The sequence below is a fragment of the Colossoma macropomum genome, unplaced genomic scaffold (genome assembly GCF_904425465.1).
Source record: "Colossoma macropomum unplaced genomic scaffold, Colossoma_macropomum, whole genome shotgun sequence".
Classification (NCBI taxonomy): Eukaryota; Metazoa; Chordata; class Actinopteri; order Characiformes; family Serrasalmidae; genus Colossoma; species Colossoma macropomum.
Genome location: NW_023495280.1, coordinates 930,723 through 949,710, shown reverse-complemented (window position 1 = coordinate 949,710; position 18,988 = coordinate 930,723). Strand labels below are relative to the sequence as shown.

At 38.4% G+C, this 18,988-nt stretch overlaps 1 protein-coding gene across 2 annotated transcripts; it reads right to left on the bottom strand.

Moving 5' to 3' along the window:
* Positions 1-535: 535 nt before the first annotated feature.
* parp14rs1 (poly(ADP-ribose) polymerase family member 14-related sequence 1) lies at positions 536-18,909 on the bottom strand. 2 transcript variants are annotated; one of them, XM_036561862.1, is made up of 18 exons: positions 18,625-18,909; positions 18,359-18,453; positions 18,206-18,239; positions 16,520-16,624; positions 14,512-14,787; positions 13,854-14,081; positions 9,583-11,837; positions 9,241-9,474; positions 8,892-9,113; positions 8,723-8,801; positions 8,450-8,596; positions 7,657-7,719; positions 7,372-7,548; positions 4,841-5,047; positions 2,844-3,491; positions 2,147-2,295; positions 1,875-2,049; positions 536-1,756 (listed from the first exon to the last, which is right to left on the bottom strand). In XM_036561862.1, the coding sequence occupies exons 1-18, from the start codon at positions 18,797-18,799 to the stop codon at positions 1,473-1,475; spliced, it is 5,553 nt and encodes a 1,850-aa protein (XP_036417755.1). In that variant the 5' UTR covers positions 18,800-18,909; the 3' UTR covers positions 536-1,472. The 2 variants fall into 2 exon arrangements, with proteins under 2 accessions (XP_036417755.1, XP_036417757.1); XM_036561864.1 differs by lacking the exon at positions 16,520-16,624.
* Between the last annotated feature and the right edge of the window lie 79 nt (positions 18,910-18,988).

Genomic DNA, 18,988 nt, shown 5'->3' with positions numbered 1-18,988 from the left:
ATGCAGAAATGTTGAAAAATTGGTGTAATTTCTTTTCCTTTTTTTGAATACACAAACATAAGAAACACATACAAAACATAAAATTAACACAATCAAAGGCTTTAATGCTTCAACTCTGAATTTTAGAGAGAGCAGTCTCTATGGGCTTGTTTTACTTCATAGCTCTTATGTGTCATGGATAACAAGAAGGGTCATTTTTTTTCTTAGTATTTTCTTCCAATTTTCATCATGTCCAATTCCACCTACTTGCTAGGTCTCCCCAATATTACCAGCGTTAGGAGGGTGAAGGTCTCTAACACTGGGCCAGTTGGGGCACCTGCTAATGTTTCTTGTGAATACTTCACTGGACAAGTGACCACAAGACTGCACAGCTACTCTCTTTTAATATTAATCAAATGGAGATGTTTGTGGAAAAATGATTACTGCTATATTTATCTTGAGAAAAAATAACACTGATTAGAGTACACTGGACATTTTGCTATTTTTTTCATCGCGGCATATTCATCGAACTGTTGATGTATAAAAAAATAATGTATGACAGTTGTAAAATAGCTTTTATTTTGTGCATAAGTTCATAAATGTATTAAGATGCAAAACATTTCTCCGGTTATGCGCAACATAAAAAATCAATTTAGATTTAAGGCAACCTTAGAGTTTTTCGCAATCATTGCTTCATCTATGAATCTGAGGGGCCACTAAACCCTGTATTCTATGCTTTGGTGCTAAAACATCACGGCCTTTACCTTGTAAGCCTGGCAATGTTTTTCAGCTGTTTGAAGCCATCAGCGCTGAGTGCAACAATACTGACTCTTCTTTCTGTAAAAGGCTGTCTGCAAGTTTACCCACAACATGTCAACATTTAAAGATAATGAAAGAGAAAAGCCAGCTCATACTAACTTACTGCATCTGTTTGTTTAATTTACTAATGGCTTGTTAAGACCATTAAAAGGCCATTTTGGGCTTTTTTTTGCATAAGAGTGTATGTATAAAATCCCGAAATTGTGGCCTGGCCAGGCCATTGTTCCATCTATGCATAGACCGACACTGAAAAATCAGCTATGATGTCCATTACGCTGCTTTTCTTTGAATATTATACATTTTGAATAATTAAAAGGACAATCACTAATTTTAGAAAAAAAAAAACTGTGGATCAGTTTCCTGCAAAGCTGAAAGTGAGAGTAGGAAATGACAGCAGCAGTCAGGACAAAATGTGAAACTCATTAGTTAGATATATTTAAGACCTGACTAGGAAGCATACTAATATACCAGTGTTTGATACCAACATTACAGTCGCTTTTGTAAACTCAGAGCTCGTCCTGAGCCAGCTGTGGTGCAGTTTCAACATTTTCTGGTGTGTAAGGCATACAGGAATTTCAGATAATAAATATCCTAGTCAGATACATTCTAGAAAATATGCCACAGAACTGTATTTACTTGTTCTAATCACCCAACTCTGTACAAAGCTTTTCACTTCAGGTAAAAGTGATCAAGTACTCTGGGTAAGCGTGATCATCGCGGAACACCACAAAGATGGTTGGTGTTCTAGTGTTATCCACCACAGTGTCATACAGATCTATGCCATTGGCAGATTTGGGAGGAGGGACAACCATTGAAGAGTTTCCAGGTGTGTAGTCTCCAGTGAGGACTCTGCAAAGATACATGTGCTTGTGGCCTTGCTGGTTTGGCACTGAATAGGTGTTGCTTGCAGAGTAACTTGCATTTAGTGCAAAATAGGTGCCTTTCCCATATGCTGCAGCTGCAATGAATAAAATAATATAACAAAATTAGCAAAAATACACAAGTGAGTCTATAAATGATTGAAATGAACTGTGTAATATTGTAATATGTCAAAATCACAAAGGTTTTCATTTTACCATTCATTCCTGCATAGCTGCGGTTGAAGCCACTATGATTGATGTGCTTCATTGAGTCCTCTCTGGTCCCATGAAAAAGCCTCCTTTCATTGTTCTTATGGCCATTCTTGATTTCCATGATGTGCTTATTATGCTGGTACTTCTTCCACATGCCAGGATTCTGGATTCGTGAAATCTACAGAGAGAAATCAAGACATTTGTAAACCACATACCACATGGACCAACAAACCAATCTTATTTCTTCCCCAAATGATTAAACTGTAGATACCCACCTTAAGAACGTTGTTATTGGGGCAGGTTTTTCTGAAGTGGCTCAAGACATCCTTGTACTCATTGCTGTTAGCCTGCAGTGGAAACTCCTTGAACAGCTCAGTAGCTGCCATTATGTCCCATTCCTGTGGGAGGCTATCATCGGCTATGACTGAAGAATAAACAAAGTTTGTGTTCATTGTAGTGATTTTTCTTTACAGGGCAATGATAGTAATGCTGGGGCCAAAAAATCAAATTTACACAATTTCCCCCTCACTTAAATATATTCGATCACTCAAGACATGCATGTTGTACATGCATGTAGCAAACTAGTAATGGCATTTTGCGATGTGCAAGCCTAAATCATGACACCCTTGCCTCAAACTGTGTCCAGTTGATAAGTAATCTCAAATAGTCTTGCTTAGGTGTTTTCTGACATAATGTTACATATAAAAATTCTCATCCAAACTTTTCTCCACTTGCAAATGGGTAACTATGATCTTCCATTATTTCTTATGTACATCACAGCTCAAAGCTCCAGCAGACTTCATACACCAAACATGTCTTGGCTGATCTACTACATTTGGGGTAAGAGAAAAACTGAGTAAATCCTACAACCCTCCACACTGAAAATCCTTTATAAAGTACAGCTATACTTATTTTGTGTCCTGAGAACCATCACAATAACCTGAGATGAAGATTTGTCATGTAATGAAGTACCTTGTGTTTTGTCAATACGCCTGATGTTGATCTGGTTACCACCTACAGCACACACAGCAGGACCCTCTGGCATTGTGACCTTGTATGCTTGGCCGTGGAGGCTGATGTCCACATGGGAAGACTTCTTTGCAAGGGCTTGTTCCAAATTTAGGTTTGTCAGTTGATCGAAGCTCTGGTACTGCCCACCCTGCTGGTACTGCCAGTCTACTAACTCACTTATTACCTTCATGTCTTTCTTCAGTCCAACCTCATCTCTGGCTTTTTTGAGAATTGTCTGGATCTCACTTACAGCCATCAGAACATCCCTGCTGAGGCCCTCCACCAAAACTGTGGCCTCCTCCTGATCTTCATCCTGAACCTTGTGTTCCACTCTCACACTGACATCCATGGATTTCTCCAGCTCTTGTATTCGTTGCTGGTCTTTATCAGACAAGCTAAGGATCACTAAATCACTGATTAACTCAAACGCCTGCTCATCTGAGATGAGTTTCTCTATCCACTGCTTGGCGTGGTCCACAGCAGCTTTGGAAGGCCCACAGATGGAGAAGCATGCAGGATGCACCACTTTGCCCTCAATTACAAAGCCCTTTCCCTTCCGCTGCTGGTCATCTTTGTCCTTCCATCCGATGATCCATGATTTGGCATATGCTGTTAAAGGAAGAGACATGCTTAATGTATTTGTTTCAACTAATATACTTCCCTCAAACAAGCTCTCTGTTTCAATGCTGTGCCATACTCAATACTGAACTAAAACCCCTCACTAACTGGGCAATCTATGACCACTCACAGCACAAGAGGAATGGACAAGAAGTAACAGATTTTTCTGTAAGAACACACTTGCACTCAGCTCGCCTGTCAATGAGCCGTTTAGCTTGGTAAGCCTGGTAAGGTTCTGTAATGCAAAAAATAACTATTTTGAGAAACAAAAAAGGCACATTTTAAACTTTTCAAAATTGTCTGGTCTTCCGTGAGCTTCAGGGTTAGAACGCGAAAGCTCTGTCCCTCTATTTGGTTGTGTAACCTCTAGCTTGCTAAATAGCAAGTTGGAACATTACAATGGCAAAAGGTGACATCAGCGGTCAATTATTGTCCACATTTTTTGTGATGGTGGGTTGAGGGGTTTGAAAAGGAAAGTGCAAATTGTGCAAAAGGGAAATAAAACCAGTTCTGCTGGTAAAGTCTATATTCAGGTTGACTTCATCCAATGCTCCGCCATCCACATGAGCGAATACAGTAATGGAACGTCCCATAAGATGGTATCAGCGTAGAGGTCTCACAGTGGGCATTAGTGGGACAACGCACATGTAGAGAAACCCCACAAATCAATAAATAGCCTAAATAAAATGATAACAATCACTTACTAATTATAATAAATAATAATTAATATCTAGAAGCAAAATAACAAAAGTTAATAAACTCACTGTAAATAGCTGTGAAGTAATCAATCATGACAACAAAATAAAAATTGTTTTCTTGTAGGCTACAGCAACGATGGAACCTCCAGACAGTCAGCAAGCCACAGCTGTTGAAAGTGCTCTTAATCAAGGCAAATGCATGACAAACTAAACTAAGTCAACTAAAGGGAAGTCTGGCATGTGACAGTCATTCTAATTTCATAACACAGATGGAAAGCAGTTGTATGGCTGTGGGTGGGGACAGCACAAACAATGCAGATTTTCAGCGGGAGTGGGATGGAATCTTAAGGAAGCAGGACTAAACAAATCTATAATCTAGTGACCTCTACAGTGTGGAGCTCACCAAGGAGAAATGGAGATGAGCCAGTTGAGATGGACATGTTAAAAATGGCATTGGGTATTGAAACCCAGAAGTATTCATGTATTTAATGTGATGCTCACTCTGGCATTTAACAAAGATCTCTGTGCCAGGGTGCTGTTGTGAAAGCCAGCCCAGATAAGAAATTCTGACTCAACCTTAGTTGATCACACCGTCTTCTGAAAACTTCATTTAAAATATTCTTCATAAAAAACATAACATACCTGCAATTTTGGACAAGGCACTCTGCTTCTTTTGCTTGTCACTGCCTTCTCTTCTCTGCATGCTCTGGTGGAAGTTTGTCAACAAGGGGGCCTGGAAGATCACTATGTGGATCAGTTTGATGGAGGATTGCGGAGTCTGTGTCACAAAGTCCACCACAGCATCCAGCATGGCGTCTGCAACCTGTCCTGCATTCACCCCACCTTGACCTGTAAGAGAGGGAGTTTTATTGGCAGGTCTTATATTAATGAAGAAGCTCCAAACAAACAAGCAGTTAAAACAGTGCAGAGTCATAAAAGTAGTTCACATGAGTTGAGTTATGAATCATAAGTGTATGGCCATACATACTAACTGGAAGCTCTATAAGTACAATACTTCATTTGGTCTACTTTTAGAACACTGGGGTCTTTCACAAATTGCATGAAATTTTTTGAGATCAACTTTTGAAACAGTTACAAAATAAAAAAAAAACTGAAGTACAAGTATAATACCTTAGGGTGGACAAATAAATAAATAAATAAATAAATAAATATTAATGATACAAAGTAAAAGAAAGGAGGCATAGTCCGTTTCCATTTACAGTGATTTGGCAGTTAGGCAGTGAAAATGAGTACTTTAATGATATCCTGACCCACATGTCATGATCCTGTGTCTAGGTAAGACAAATACCACCTCCACATGAAGTGGAACACCTCTGACCTTTTCTGGAGCCTAAACGGTAGGTTTTCTCATACAGCCAAGCTGCCCATTGAGTGTGCCAGTGAGATGCAGATGGTGCTGTAGAGGCCCTCCACTCTAACACTTAATTTACAGCCTAGCATTAAAGCAGTTGGCTTCCAATCAGCCTCAAAGGGCTCTATATCTGACAAAGCAGAAGGCTCCCCCAAGATGCACAATCCAAGTGAGAACTGAATACGTTTGCCCAGAATTTTCTTGATATAATGTTAGATGTCAGACCAGAAAACCTGTATATTAGGACACTCCCATATCATGGGCATCAGAGTATCCAGCTCGGTTCTGCAACACCAGGTAGACCTGTCTAATAGGCAGATTCTATATAGTGTAGACCAGGGGTCGCAAACCAAATGTTAAGAAGAGCCATTTTATCCTTTCAACAAAAATCAAGCCACCTTGGGAGCCACAACATGTTATGTCCATTTTACCATCTTGGCTATAAATATGTCTCAGTTCATGCTAATGTAATAGTGTAGGCTAAAAATATATGCAGAAAATGCAGACTTACTTTGCTCTGCCTTTAAGCTTTAGCTCAGCTATAGCCACTTTTTTTTTGCATCTCCAGCAGGAAACTTTTCCACACAAGTAGAATAGTTTCTTGTAAAATGTCTTTGAGCGTTACATTTTTTACAAGGCTGAAGTTAGCTTCTCATTCGAATTTTTCTGTTCCACTTTAAATGGTGCTTGATGCGCTAGAATGCAACTGCTGTACAATTTAAGGTGAAAATTTGAACAAGAAACTGGCTTAAGCTTCGCAACTTTTTAGTGTTTGACAGTTTCTCGTTGCAGATTAAACATTTAAAGGGTTCTATATAGCACCAAAAAGGGTTCTGCTATTATGACAAGCCTGACATCGTAACAACAGAAGAACCCTTTTTGGTATTATAAATCATGTAAAGGCTCTTTGAGTGTTCATGGTTCTAAATAGCACCATTTTCTTCACTGAAGAACACTTGAAGAACCATCTTTTTTAAGAGTGTGGGCTAACTACTTTAGTTGATGTTAGCTTAGTCTAGAAACAGTGAAATATATTTCGAGGCAAAAAGACCTCTTGTAAAATAAAAGTCTTCACATTGTACTGGTTAGCTCTAGTACTAGCTCATCTGCTCATATGAAGAGGCAGTCTCTGTTGCCCATCTGACACAAAACCCTAGCAAATCCCTAGTCTTGAGCAGCCACACATTAGCCTATGGGCATCCGCAAAGCCAAGCGTTGGCTAGAGGGGTATAAACAAGAAAAATTCACAGATATCTACAAACTTCTGTGTACCAGTGTGAACAGTAAAATTTTTTCCACGTATACCAGCAACGTCCCATTTCCACTCATGGTAATCTGAAATGACCTCTTAAAAAGCACCAAGTAGAGTAAGAGGAATGTTGAGTAAAGTGGAAGGTCTTCAATTGAGATTTGAAAGGTCTAAGAGTCTAAGAAGGAATGCTATTGCTCAAGAGGTTCAGAAAGATCAACAAGAGCAAGAATGTGAAGACCTTTGAATGTGAGAAAGAGAATAATGTATTTCAAATGGTAAGACATTAGTGTAATTGATGAAGTAGTTCTCTAAAAGCAGAGAGTCTGTTCAGATATTTAGCAGGAAGGCTTATAAAGAGGGAAATACAAAAATCAATATGAGAGCTTTGGCATCATTTACATTCTGAAAAGGGCCAGGACTGGCAAAATTATAGAGGTGAAAACTGGCAGGTTTAGTGAGAAATGAGTTTCTTGCTGCACAGACTGTAATTGAGCTACATATCTATGAACTTCACCTTTTTAATTAACCCACATTCATCACATCACTCACCTGTGCCAAATGCAGGGAAGGAAATGGAAGTGAAGTTCTGCTTCGCACACATCTGGAGTGCTTTCGTGACTCGTTTTTGGATTGCTGCAGGATCATTTTTTGGGGAAATGTGGATGATCTTCTTGCACTGTAGATTGCCTGGCTGAGTCATTATGAGCCCTGAGTTTTGCTGTGCTCCTGGAAAGGGAGATATGGGAAATTCAATGTGCTGCACATTAAACCACATTTTATAATTTTAGGCAGAATGTTAATTGGTTTGATATTAAGAACGTGAACAGTTCTCACCAAGTTGCTGGCACTCAGCTTCTACGTTTGGACCTGCTGCATCCAATATAGCCTTGGAGACACCTTCAGAATCAGATATAGATACACAATATATTAACCATCTAGGACCCAGTTTGTCAAAAACATCTTGGTGCTAAAATCATTTTGCTGATAGAGAATGTTCACTGTGACAGAGAGAGTGTTCACCATTTAAGAACCATCTTTGTGCTAAGATGCCTTCAAGAAACCTAACTTAGAACAGTGGTCACCAACCCTGCTCCTGTAGATGTTCCTGTAGACTTCATCCAACCCTAATTAATCCCACCTGATCCATCCAACTATTGCCTTTAAAAGTCCTTGATTAGCTGAAGGAGGTGTGCTTAATTTGGGTTGGAGGTGAAACCTGCAGGAAGGTAGATCTCCAGGAGAGTTGATGACCAGTGGTCTAGAAAATATCCATTTAAGATTTTTCACTTCTGTGTAACAACTTATTGAGTGATTATGGCCAAGTAACAAACCTCAATAACAAGTCAATTAGAAGTGGCATTTCACAATGCTACATATCTACAATACTTTGTGCCATAAAATTAAGAAAATATAAATTTTGATCTATATTTATGAACTGCAACAAATCCTTGGTATGTGTAACTTGCATGCTGGTCAGGCTTATTTCTGATTGTAAATTACTACAGCCCTAGTCAATATGGGCTCAGAACTTTTCCTGGAATCCTTTGTTGAAGCTTAAAGTCCCTTTTATTTGTTTAGGTCCAACTATTCTGTATTAACATAGGGTTTCAATCATACTCAGGGTTACCTGCTTTTAGTGTAAAGTCATCATTGCTGGAGTTTACAATGACATCAACTTTCTCTTTAGTGATATCACCAGTGAGAACCTTAAGCACAACTCCTCCCACCGTGGTCTCATGACTCCCTGATTTTGAGGTGATGCTTGAAAAAGGACCTAGAAATTTAAGATTAAAATCACAATAAACAATTCTAGGCATGATTAAAAAAAAATTTAACTTGCAATAAAAATTAATTTCGTAAAATAAGAAAATAAGAAAATACTAAATTTGACATTCTGAACCATTGCTTTGCTGCTGTGTGAAGGCACTTGATGAGGATGGCTGAATGTTGAATTTTTTGTTGAATTCATCTGTGAAGGCCTGTGAATGCAATAAATTACCAATAATTATCTAATATATCATATAAAATAAATAACCACACTATACATACGAACCCGCAGCCTTTCTTACCTGAATGGTTTGAGTGTCTATGGGATTAAGAGCAAACACCACCTCCTGCACATGCTTGGAACTTCTTTTCTTGCTAAATTTAAGAACCGAGTCCAACATAAGTGAAGCTACCAGTGTCTTTGGAAAACCCAAGTTTCCTGTGCCAATGGCAGGGAACACAATGGACTTCTGCTGCTGCTGCTCTGCCTCTCCCAAACATTTATCCACAATACCTTCCAATTCCTTTTCAAAGACAAGAAAAAATGATTATATTAAAAATGAAAGGAAAAAAAAAATGCAGACAACAAATTCTATAAGAATAAATACTTTGACACAGAAGAAAATTATAGACAGAATTATACAGTAGTACCTTCTGTTCCGAACCCTGTCCTTGGTTCCAGTGAGGGGACACAGCATGGAACACCAGTTTGTTTTTAAGGTTACAGGCAGTAGTGACAAAAACCGCTCCAACGTTTGCTTTGCCTGTGGCCTGCTGGTTAAGAACCACCTGAAGCTGTGGCCCTGCTGCAGTAAAGATGGCTTTTGAGATGGCTCCATGATTAAGGGACAGGTCAGGAAATATAGAGTTCACAACCACATCTTCCTAAAGATGGTGAGAAAAAAATGTATTTGTATGTTTAGGATCCAATTCAATAATAAAAAACATTCTTGTTGCAGGAAAGAGAATGTTACGTAGAAGAGTTAGACTCACTGTGGTGTCCTGGATGTTGCACTTTGAAAGGGTAACAGTCAGTCCTTCATTTGTCTTGACACTCTGGGATGAACTTTGACTAGAGGAACTTGGCAGAGTTATGTTTTGCTGAGGTTGGCTTGGTTTGACTTTGGAGACTGTCCCTTTATCTTTACTGGCAGAGCTGCCCCCATATACTTTCTGCACTGCAGCTTCTAAAGCCTCAACTGTTTTATCGTTATTATCAACAAGATGGATCTTCTTCAAACAACAGTCTCCACTCACAAACTCAAGGAATTCTTTCAGGGCTCCAACAATGGTGTCTGCACAAAGATCCAGTGGGAACCCAAGGTTTCCAGAACTTATGGCTGGTATGGCCATAGACTGGCAGCTCTCTCGGTCAGCAAGATTCAGGCTCCTTTTCACAGCTTTCTTCAAAAGTCCAACTGCTCTCTGACGATTAGAGCTATCATAATGTGGTCCTACTGCATGGATAACAAATTTGCAGCGTAGCTGTCCACCCGCACTGGTAAGGACAGCATCCCCTATGGCCAGCTGTTTTCGTGTCTTAAGGATCTGGCGACAGGCATCTTGCAGTTGTGGCCCAGCAGCATCAGAAAGTGCCTTTGACAGACCTCCGTTAAAATCCAGCTTCTCGTTGGTTGCATTAACTACAGCATCTACTGGATAAAAGCACATGTTACCTTTGCTGACCACTATCTCCACTCCTTCAGGTGTAAGGACTCCCTGCTTTCCTACACTGACAGCACCAGCCTGGAAGACCTCATGCTCATCTACTAACTCGACCAAGCATCCCGTTTGATCCTTGGCTGCAGTAACATACATTGACTCCTTCATCTTGTAGAACTTCTTGGCACCTGGCTTAGCTACCTTCAAGTTGCAGTGATGAACAGATGAAACCAGGTTTTGAAAGACAGGCTTACACTGAGAAACATGAACCCTTGGGCCACTCAACAAGATTTTGCCATCTTTAAAGTCAACGCTCACTTTGTTTTTCACATTTTCAACCCAGTCTTGCTTTCTGTGCTCCTGGATAAATTTGACAACAATATTGTCAGCCTCAATGGTTGCAACCAAGTTAGAATTGTTTTGCACAAAGTCAGAGAGCTGTTCAAGGACTAATTCGACTACATCGTCAAAGCCAGCAACCATAACTTGGCTGCCTGATGTGTTTATTACAACAGTCATTACTAGTGAGTTGAATGAGTTATTTAAGCTAGTGATTAGATCTTGCCATTCTACCTTCCTGAGCACACTGGGATCCTCTATGTCAAGGCATTTATGATTTAACATTGCTTTCAGACGTTCCTCACTGTCCTTCAAGGTCTTCTCGGTTTTGGCAACAAGCAATGCTTGGTTTTCCTTGATCTCCAAAGATGCTCTGATTCCCTTGGATAAGAATAGGTCGCTTGTCAGCTCCTGCTGCTCCCTCCTACTGAGATATTCCAGAATAGATGGATGGAGTTCCACCATTCTCCGTTTTAGCCCAATGACTTCTTGTAGAATCTTATTTTTTGACTCCAATACTTCTTGTTTTAGACCATAGAGAGCTAACTTTTTGCTGTGAGAGTGGTAACTCAGCCCCATCTCTGGAAAGCTATTGCTGATTTCTGGCTCAAGGCCACCTAGCATGACAATCTCATAAGTAGAGGGATCCATGGCAATCTCATCTGTCACGCTTCCCTTTTCCCTTTGGATCATTTGAGTGATTCTATTAACAATATTCTGTACGACATCCCCAGTCCTACTGACATCTTCTGCGAGGCCTGCCAGGATCACTGTTCCTTGATCCTTCTGAAGGTCCATGGTCACAGGCTCAGTCAACCGTGTCTTTTGGATTTCTGCCTCCGTTTCATTCCATGCATCTCTCTGAACAATGATCTCTAGGGACTTATATTTGGACATTGCAGCAGTGAACTCAGCAGAGGCATTCTCCCTCCAGGTCTGAATGAGTTTTCTTGTCTGTAAACCTTGATGAAGTAGGGAAGCTAGAGGGCTGATTTTCACAGCTGCGTCATGAAGATCCAGCTGACAGAAATGTTTGCGCATCTCTTGCTTGATCAGATCTAGTGATCCTGGGTTGTCCTGGAGGTATTTCCAAACAGATTTATCAATCTTCTCTGTGAAGGCTTCTGGGAGTCTCAGAGTGGGTCTGTCCTTTCCATAGAGTGCTGTTCCCAGTGATTCATAGTAGGGGAATACTTTGATAGGGTGATGTTTAATCTGATGTTGTGCACTGAGAACCTTGTTTACAACTGGAAAAACAGATATAAAGGATTAATCGTATTATTAAGTCAAAACAGCTATTGTCACTTACATCATGGAGATATTTCTGAGATTTTATATTAGATAATTCACTTGCATGAGGAAGGAGCAAGTCAAAGGAAAATATGTGAATATATGTGGGATTTCTAATACTTGAGTTAAAAAAATAATTAAAACATAAGAAAATGGGACTCCTAACAACTGTGCAAACTGTACTAAAACTATACATCTGAAGTTTGGAGTGAAGATTGAACACATTAAATACTGAAAAAAAATCTGATATTATCTTCGGTTGCTGAGGATTCTGTGAATTTTTAATGTAATATATGTTTCCTGCTTTTTTTGATGCCTGAAAAATTAATAAATTGTACTATGGCCATTTTGCCTGAAAAAAAATATCTAAATGATTTACACATAAGATACATACGTTTAAACACAATGGTGATTTGGCTTGTTGAATGTGCAAATTTGGCTTATAATAAAAGCTAAACTGCTTTACTATATCAGTGCACAAATATAGACATGATGGTCTTCTTCAAGGGTTCTTTAGTAAAGAAAATGGTTCTATATAGAACTATGAACACTCAAAGAACCCTTTGCATGATTAAAGGGTTCCTTGCATCAGGAAAGAGTTCTTCAGATTGATGAAGAATACAGCACCTTTTTGAAAAGGGTTCTATATAGCACCAAAAAAGGTTGTTCTATTCTTACAATGTCAAGCCTGTAACATCAGAAGAACCCGTTTTAGCGCTATATAGAACCCTTTTCAAAGGGGTTCTGTATAGAAGCATATATAACACATCCTCCATCAGTCTGAAAAATGCTTTCATGATGCAAAGAGCCCCTTTAGTCATGAGTCGCTGTGTCAGTAAAATATCTTTGAGACAGGACGTGTGCAACACAGCGCAAAAGCCCTGTTTCGCAACAACTAAGAACATAGCAACGAAGTCTCGCCGAGCGAGTAGCGAACAAAAAAAGGAAAAGAGAAACACAGACGAACATTTGAACAAGAATGGACTTATTTGCATTTATAAGCAGTGCAGTTGGGTTTCCTGGTACGTTAAATCTGCAACGAGAGACTGTCAAACACTAAATAGTTGCGAAGATGAAGTCAGCTTCTCTTTCTAATTTTCCCGTTCCACCTTAAATAGTGCCGCATTTACGTTCTGGCACCTCAGTCAGAATTTAAGGAGGAACGGGAAAATTCAAACAAGAAGCTGGAGAATAAGAAGGGACTTCAGCCTCGTAAATCAGTCGAACTTTGAGAGACATTTTACAAGAAACTATTCAACTTTTGAGGAAAAGTTTTCTGGTGGAAGAAAAGCGGCTGTAGCTAAACTAAAGCTTAAAGCAAAGTAAATCTGCATTTTCGTTTATATTTTTTAGCCTATACTAGTACATTAACACATACTGAGACATATTGGACATTAAATGTTGCGGCTCCCAAGGTGGTCTGATTTTTGTTGAAAGGACAAAATGGCTCTTCTTAACATTTGTGTTGTGACTCCTGATCTAACCTGGCTTTTAATGCAGAGGGAGCCGGTCGGATTTCTCACTCATCCAGTTGTGTTTTTGTTATGTGCCGCCACAGACTGTCCGGGCGCTGCACTTCCGCACTTACAGGTTCCGCCTTTTGCGTTCCGTCAACATTACGTTAGAAATTAAATATGTAGAAAATAGATTTTGGACATTTGTGAATCGATTCAGAATCGATCACGTCCGCATCGCGATGCATCTAAGAATCAATTTTTTCCCGCAAACCTAAACTGCACTGTCCAAACCCTCGTGAGAAATCTTGTCACCTGCATTCTAATTACTGGAGTATTATACTTTATATAACATGGTGTTACAGCCACTGTGTCTTTTATAATAGTGTAAAATTATTATAAATTTTTATTATATGTTAGCATATAACTGCATTTACATACTTATACCACAATGCAGCAAGCCTTGTCGTGTGAAATGTGTTCCTAACACTGGTGTTTTCAGTCTGAAAGGGTTCGTACCTTTGTGATCTTTAAAGGTGATTATGGCTGATTGCCCATCTTCAAGCATCTCCACCTCACCCTCTACTTCCCCATACTTTTCAAAAAACAGCGTGATGTAGTCACAGTTCACGCTTGAAGGTAAATCCTCAGCTTTCACCTTTGGAGTCTTCTCAAGAGGTTTGACATCCATTTTTTTCTTCCTGAAAACTGAGTTATCTGGGCAGGACAAGATGAAGTTCTCTGCATCTGATACACAAAAAGATACAAAATTAGTTTTGGATACAGTGGCTACCACTAGGACTGACTGATTCCTTTATTTATCTAAATAGGAAAATACAGAAATGGAATATCCTAAAACTGGTCACATTTAAGATTTCATTAGCATATTTGAGATATAATTAGCTTAACTGACACAGATTAAGGCTAGTCTTGAAATAAACTGCAATGTCAACAGTATTTCACCATCATTAGCTTAAGCTAAATCATGGTCTGGTAAACCAGCCCTAAGTGTATTTTAATGTAGGTTGACTTCATTCTTTTCACTTAAGATGTGATAAATTTAGAATATTTTTTACAGTGGAGATGTGGGTTTAGGTTTTTTCATTGGGTGGTACAGTTTGCCATTAAACGTAAGTATGTACATTTACCAATTTTTATGTTGTGAGTAATGATTCACCTTTTCTGTTCATAAACATAATCACAGCACAGTTGCTCTCTGGGATGACTTCTATTTCAAAGAATTTTGATTCTGGCTCTTCCAACTTGAGGATATTCTCCACCAGCATAACCAAGAACTCCTGACTCATGTTCTGGATGTTTTCCAGCACAGCTGATCTTCTACCCAAAACTTCACTCTCTTCAGCTGGCTCTGGCTTCTTTGCCTCCTCAGTCTGAGGGTCAGCCTCTGGTGGCTCTTCATCTTTGCCTGGTAATTCTTCTTGGCTGCTGACAGCTGCAGAAACATTTTTAGTCATTTTTTTGTCTCTTTTAAGGCAGGACAACAATGTGCATATTTCGTCCAACAAATACAGATCAGCGGTTCTCAGCCCAGTCCTAGGAACTCCACACTTTTCATCTTCACTATTCTAACAAACTTGGTTTAACTCATTAAATCATTATTAAAGCATTAATGAGCCATCAAGCCCGATTTATAATAATAGGTAAAACACAAACGTTTGCTGTGTCTGGGGTCTGACTGAGACACCAGGACCCATAGCTGTAGCTATCATATTAGTTTTGTACTTACAGACATCAAATCAAGGTTACAATGATCTAATTATTTAAATTGCCAATCATTATAATAGAAAATTTAGTTATAACAAATTCTATATTGTTCAATGCAATGTTTATTTTGAGTAGTTTGACTGAATATTACTTCTTAAAGTCTAAAAACCTGTAAGTGGACCTACATTTCAGTTCCTCACTGTCATGACAACATAACTCACATATTAGTTTCATAGTAGTTACTGGTAGTTTCTACATAATAAATGATAAAATGAATCACTGAAAAAATAAGACTAGGGTTCAAGGGGTTAACAGTACATGGTACAGTACCCAGACTTGTATCCTGTGACAATGGCAGTGTGTATAGTACAAGCACAATATAAAAGTCTGTACCTTGATATATACACAAAACGACTACAACATAAATACAAATAAGTAGACATGCACAGAGTCATATAGAGTTATATACAGAGACATAGGAGTTTCATTCCAAACTGCATTAAAGACCACTTTCATGAACTTTCTTTTCCAATATATAAGTTGTTGGCAGTGTTGGCTTTGCATGTATACAATATATGTCAATATACCAATGATATGTTATGATTAATGATTAACATACCAATTTTATTATAAAAATAAAAATATGCAGCATTTCAGCATTTTGGAACTAAACTCTTCTTAATCTAAAACTGTAGAGCTATTTATTTGGACAGTAAAAAGTTTCTTTCCAGAAAAAAAAAACATGCATACTGTTGAGAAAAGTTTTAAACAGTTTCCTTGAGTGCCTAAGACTTTTGCACAATACAGTATGTCAGTTCATTTTAATGACAGTGAATTATTGTTGTTTTGTTGCAATTTTTAGTGTCAATTTTCTTTTCTTTAATAGTTTCACTTTTTGGTTATATTTTAGTCTGATATTTACATAAATGACAGAAAAAAAACAACATTTTCAGTGAACAGTATATCACATTATACTAAAGGAGTCTTTAAATGAACTTATTCATACGTATGGGTTATGAGGGTGATGAGCAAATTACTTTCACTACATGGTTCTCAATAATTCTAAATCATTGTATATAAACAAAAGGTGTAAAATACAGCAAAAGTCTGGACACACCTACTCATAGATTCCACATTAACATTTTAGAAAAACAGTAAAGACATCAAAACTATAAAATAGCACATATGTTATATCTCAATGTTATCTATAGCTATCTGCAGTGCTTTTCCAACAGAACTCAAGAAGATCTGCATCTACTGAAACTTGTTGGCTGCTGAAAATGACCTTGTTTTGGAAATAACTTCATGCATATTCATCTACGTTACTATTTTATATTTGTCGAATCTTCATAATCTTCACGACGATGAAAACATACTTGCAATCAGGTGTGTCCAAACTTTTGACCGGTACTCTTTTTCCAAAAGAAAGTAAATTAAAATTAAAATTAAATGGAACTAACCAAAAAGCCTTGGCTTTTTGAGGTCTACCACTGAACTCAGCTCAGAACAAGCTTCCGTCCGCCTCTTAAGAGCTGCAACGTCAGTGTCCGTTGAGTGTGGAATGTCTGTGGTATGTACATGTGAGTAAAACTAAGTACAATATATATATATATATATATATATATATATATATAGTAGGGCTGTCACCATCGATTATATGAGTAAGTGAGTAATGTACTGTATATTTGGACGAATAATCAAGTAATCGGGTCTTCAAATTAGCCAAAACAACAAAAACGAACTTAACTGAACAGCAGGAAACCATTCACAACCTTTTAAAGATTCCAAGATACTTTTAAGGAAGCCTTAAGGTGGAATTCTGTGTTCGGGAAACATTCTGCATAATTAAATTATTACGATATGAAGTCATTCAGAGTGGTTTTACGCGAAATGTTCACAGTAGTAGTGGTAGGAACCAGAGGTATGAAGAGTTGAATGTCTAATTATTAAGCTACAACACAGAAATATATTACCAGAAAGGGTTACTGATGCTGGAGACATTATTTCACGATAATTTTGAGAAAGTTTTGGCATAAAACATGTTTTTGTGCATTCATGGCATAGAGGTATATGCAACACGTTATTAAGCAAAAATGAAATATTTTTACAATTTTTACCAAATAAAAACTTGAAGACACATGCACTGGTCATTAATTATCATGGTCCTGAATTATCAAACAAATTAAATTATTGGTGAAATTCTCCTTTAAAATACCTAAAAACACTATGTACCACTTGAAAGTGCACAGAAATCTGTCAGGCCTAGGTTTTGTTTCATATCGTAACAGAGACCAGTAGGGGAATTTCAAATATGCGTATTCATCATGCAAATTGCTTGCAGATTCACTAACCAAGTAAATAAATTGACAATTCTTTTTTTCAATCGATTAATTGTGACAGCCCTAAAATAATTCACAATAAAAGCACTTTATGATAAGTGAAAGGGTAATTCCACCTATTTTTCTAAATTTCTTCTGCATAATTAAATTGTTAAGATGTAAACAATGTCATCCAGGGTGGTGAAGAGAAACGTACAAAGTCCAAATTGTTCACAGTGGTGGTGATAGGAACCTGAGTAAAGCATTTAATGCCTGAGAAGCATTTAATGCCTCTAAAAGCTCCCTTACAGACGGTTATAACATAAAATATTTATGATTATGTTGCCTGATGACTGAGATATTGTTTTATAACAGTCCTGAGATATGCTTTTGGGCTGAAATATATATCAGGGCTGGGCAATATGACAATCAACAAAACTCAAAAGACATTAATTTTGCAAAATAAATAACATATTTTTGTGGTAGACATTGACACACTGTGTTCTCTGGTTCCCATCACCACCACTGCAAAGAAATGTGAGTCAGTTTCTCTACAATGAAATACCATCACATCAAACCACTCTAAATAAGTTTGTTAACATCTCAAAGAATGAATGATGCTGAAATTTTGAAAATATCGGTGCAATTTCCCTTTGAATGTATCTGAAAGAAAAGGCAGTCTAGGGCTGCTGAGAAATCCTGTCATGTGTACAGATCCACCTCTAGAGGGAAGCAGGCTCTCACTGTGCCATCATGCAAATGGACAACAGTCTGCTGTTACAAAATCTGAGGGCTTCACAAATCCATGAAGTGTCACACTTAGCTCACCTGTCTGATCTGCTTTGGCCGGAGACTGAGGTTCCTGGAAAATAAACAAACCAGACCTCAGACGTCACATTACCACAAGTGACATGAACCGATCATATAATGTTACACGCCAAATGAAAGCACGTTTTAATTTAAATATAGGAAAACAATCACCTGAGCAGCTTCTGGAGAGAGATAAACAATCAGGCTCACAAGGTTTTGACCGATCTTAGCTTCGTGTGTTTGCTTCTCCAGAACATTTCTCCTCACTACACAGAGCGGAAGAGACAGCAAGACGAGCTGATTAAAGCAGACTGAACATACTTCTAGTTTACATTTTTCAGCCTGTTTACCCATTCGAGGAGTTTATGAATTTATGTTTTCGAATTAAATTACTTGTAAGTGTCAAAAAACACACGGTACACTAAGATCCACATTACCTTCTTCCGTTTTGAAGCTCACAGTCGCTTTCTGTGCCTCCAGCAGCTCCACACAGCAGTCTCCTCCGTTAGACTTCTTACTCTGGAAATAAATGGTCAGCTTGTTTTTTAACTTGGGGGTCTTGGGGTCCCATTTGCCCTCGACAAACAGGGCGTAAGGAAACTCGTCGGCCATCGCTGGCTGTCTAATGCGAAGTAAGTTAGTCTTCGAGGCGAAGCAGTTTAGGTGGGACAGTTTCACTTTTGCTTTCCCTAAATGGTGAAGAAGAGTGGTGGAAACAATTTTCCCGTTCCACCTTAAATGGCGCCGCAGTTAATGGTGCAGCATGAGGCGTCAGAATGTAACTGCTGCACTATTTAAGGT

What these genes read in the sequence shown, in the direction of transcription:
- parp14rs1 (XM_036561862.1), bottom strand. Translation starts at nt 18,799, where the DNA reads ATGGCCGACGAGTTTCCTTACGCCCTGTTTGTCGAGGGCAAATGGGAC. An exon ending in GGCCAAAGCAGATCAGACAG is followed by an intron (nt 16,625 to 18,205) that starts GTGAGCTAAGTG and finishes TACATACCACAG; the next exon opens with ACATTCCACACTCAACGGAC. An exon ending in TGACTTTACACTAAAAGCAG is followed by an intron (nt 7,720 to 8,449) that starts GTAACCCTGAGT and finishes CTGATTCTGAAG; the next exon opens with GTGTCTCCAAGGCTATATTG.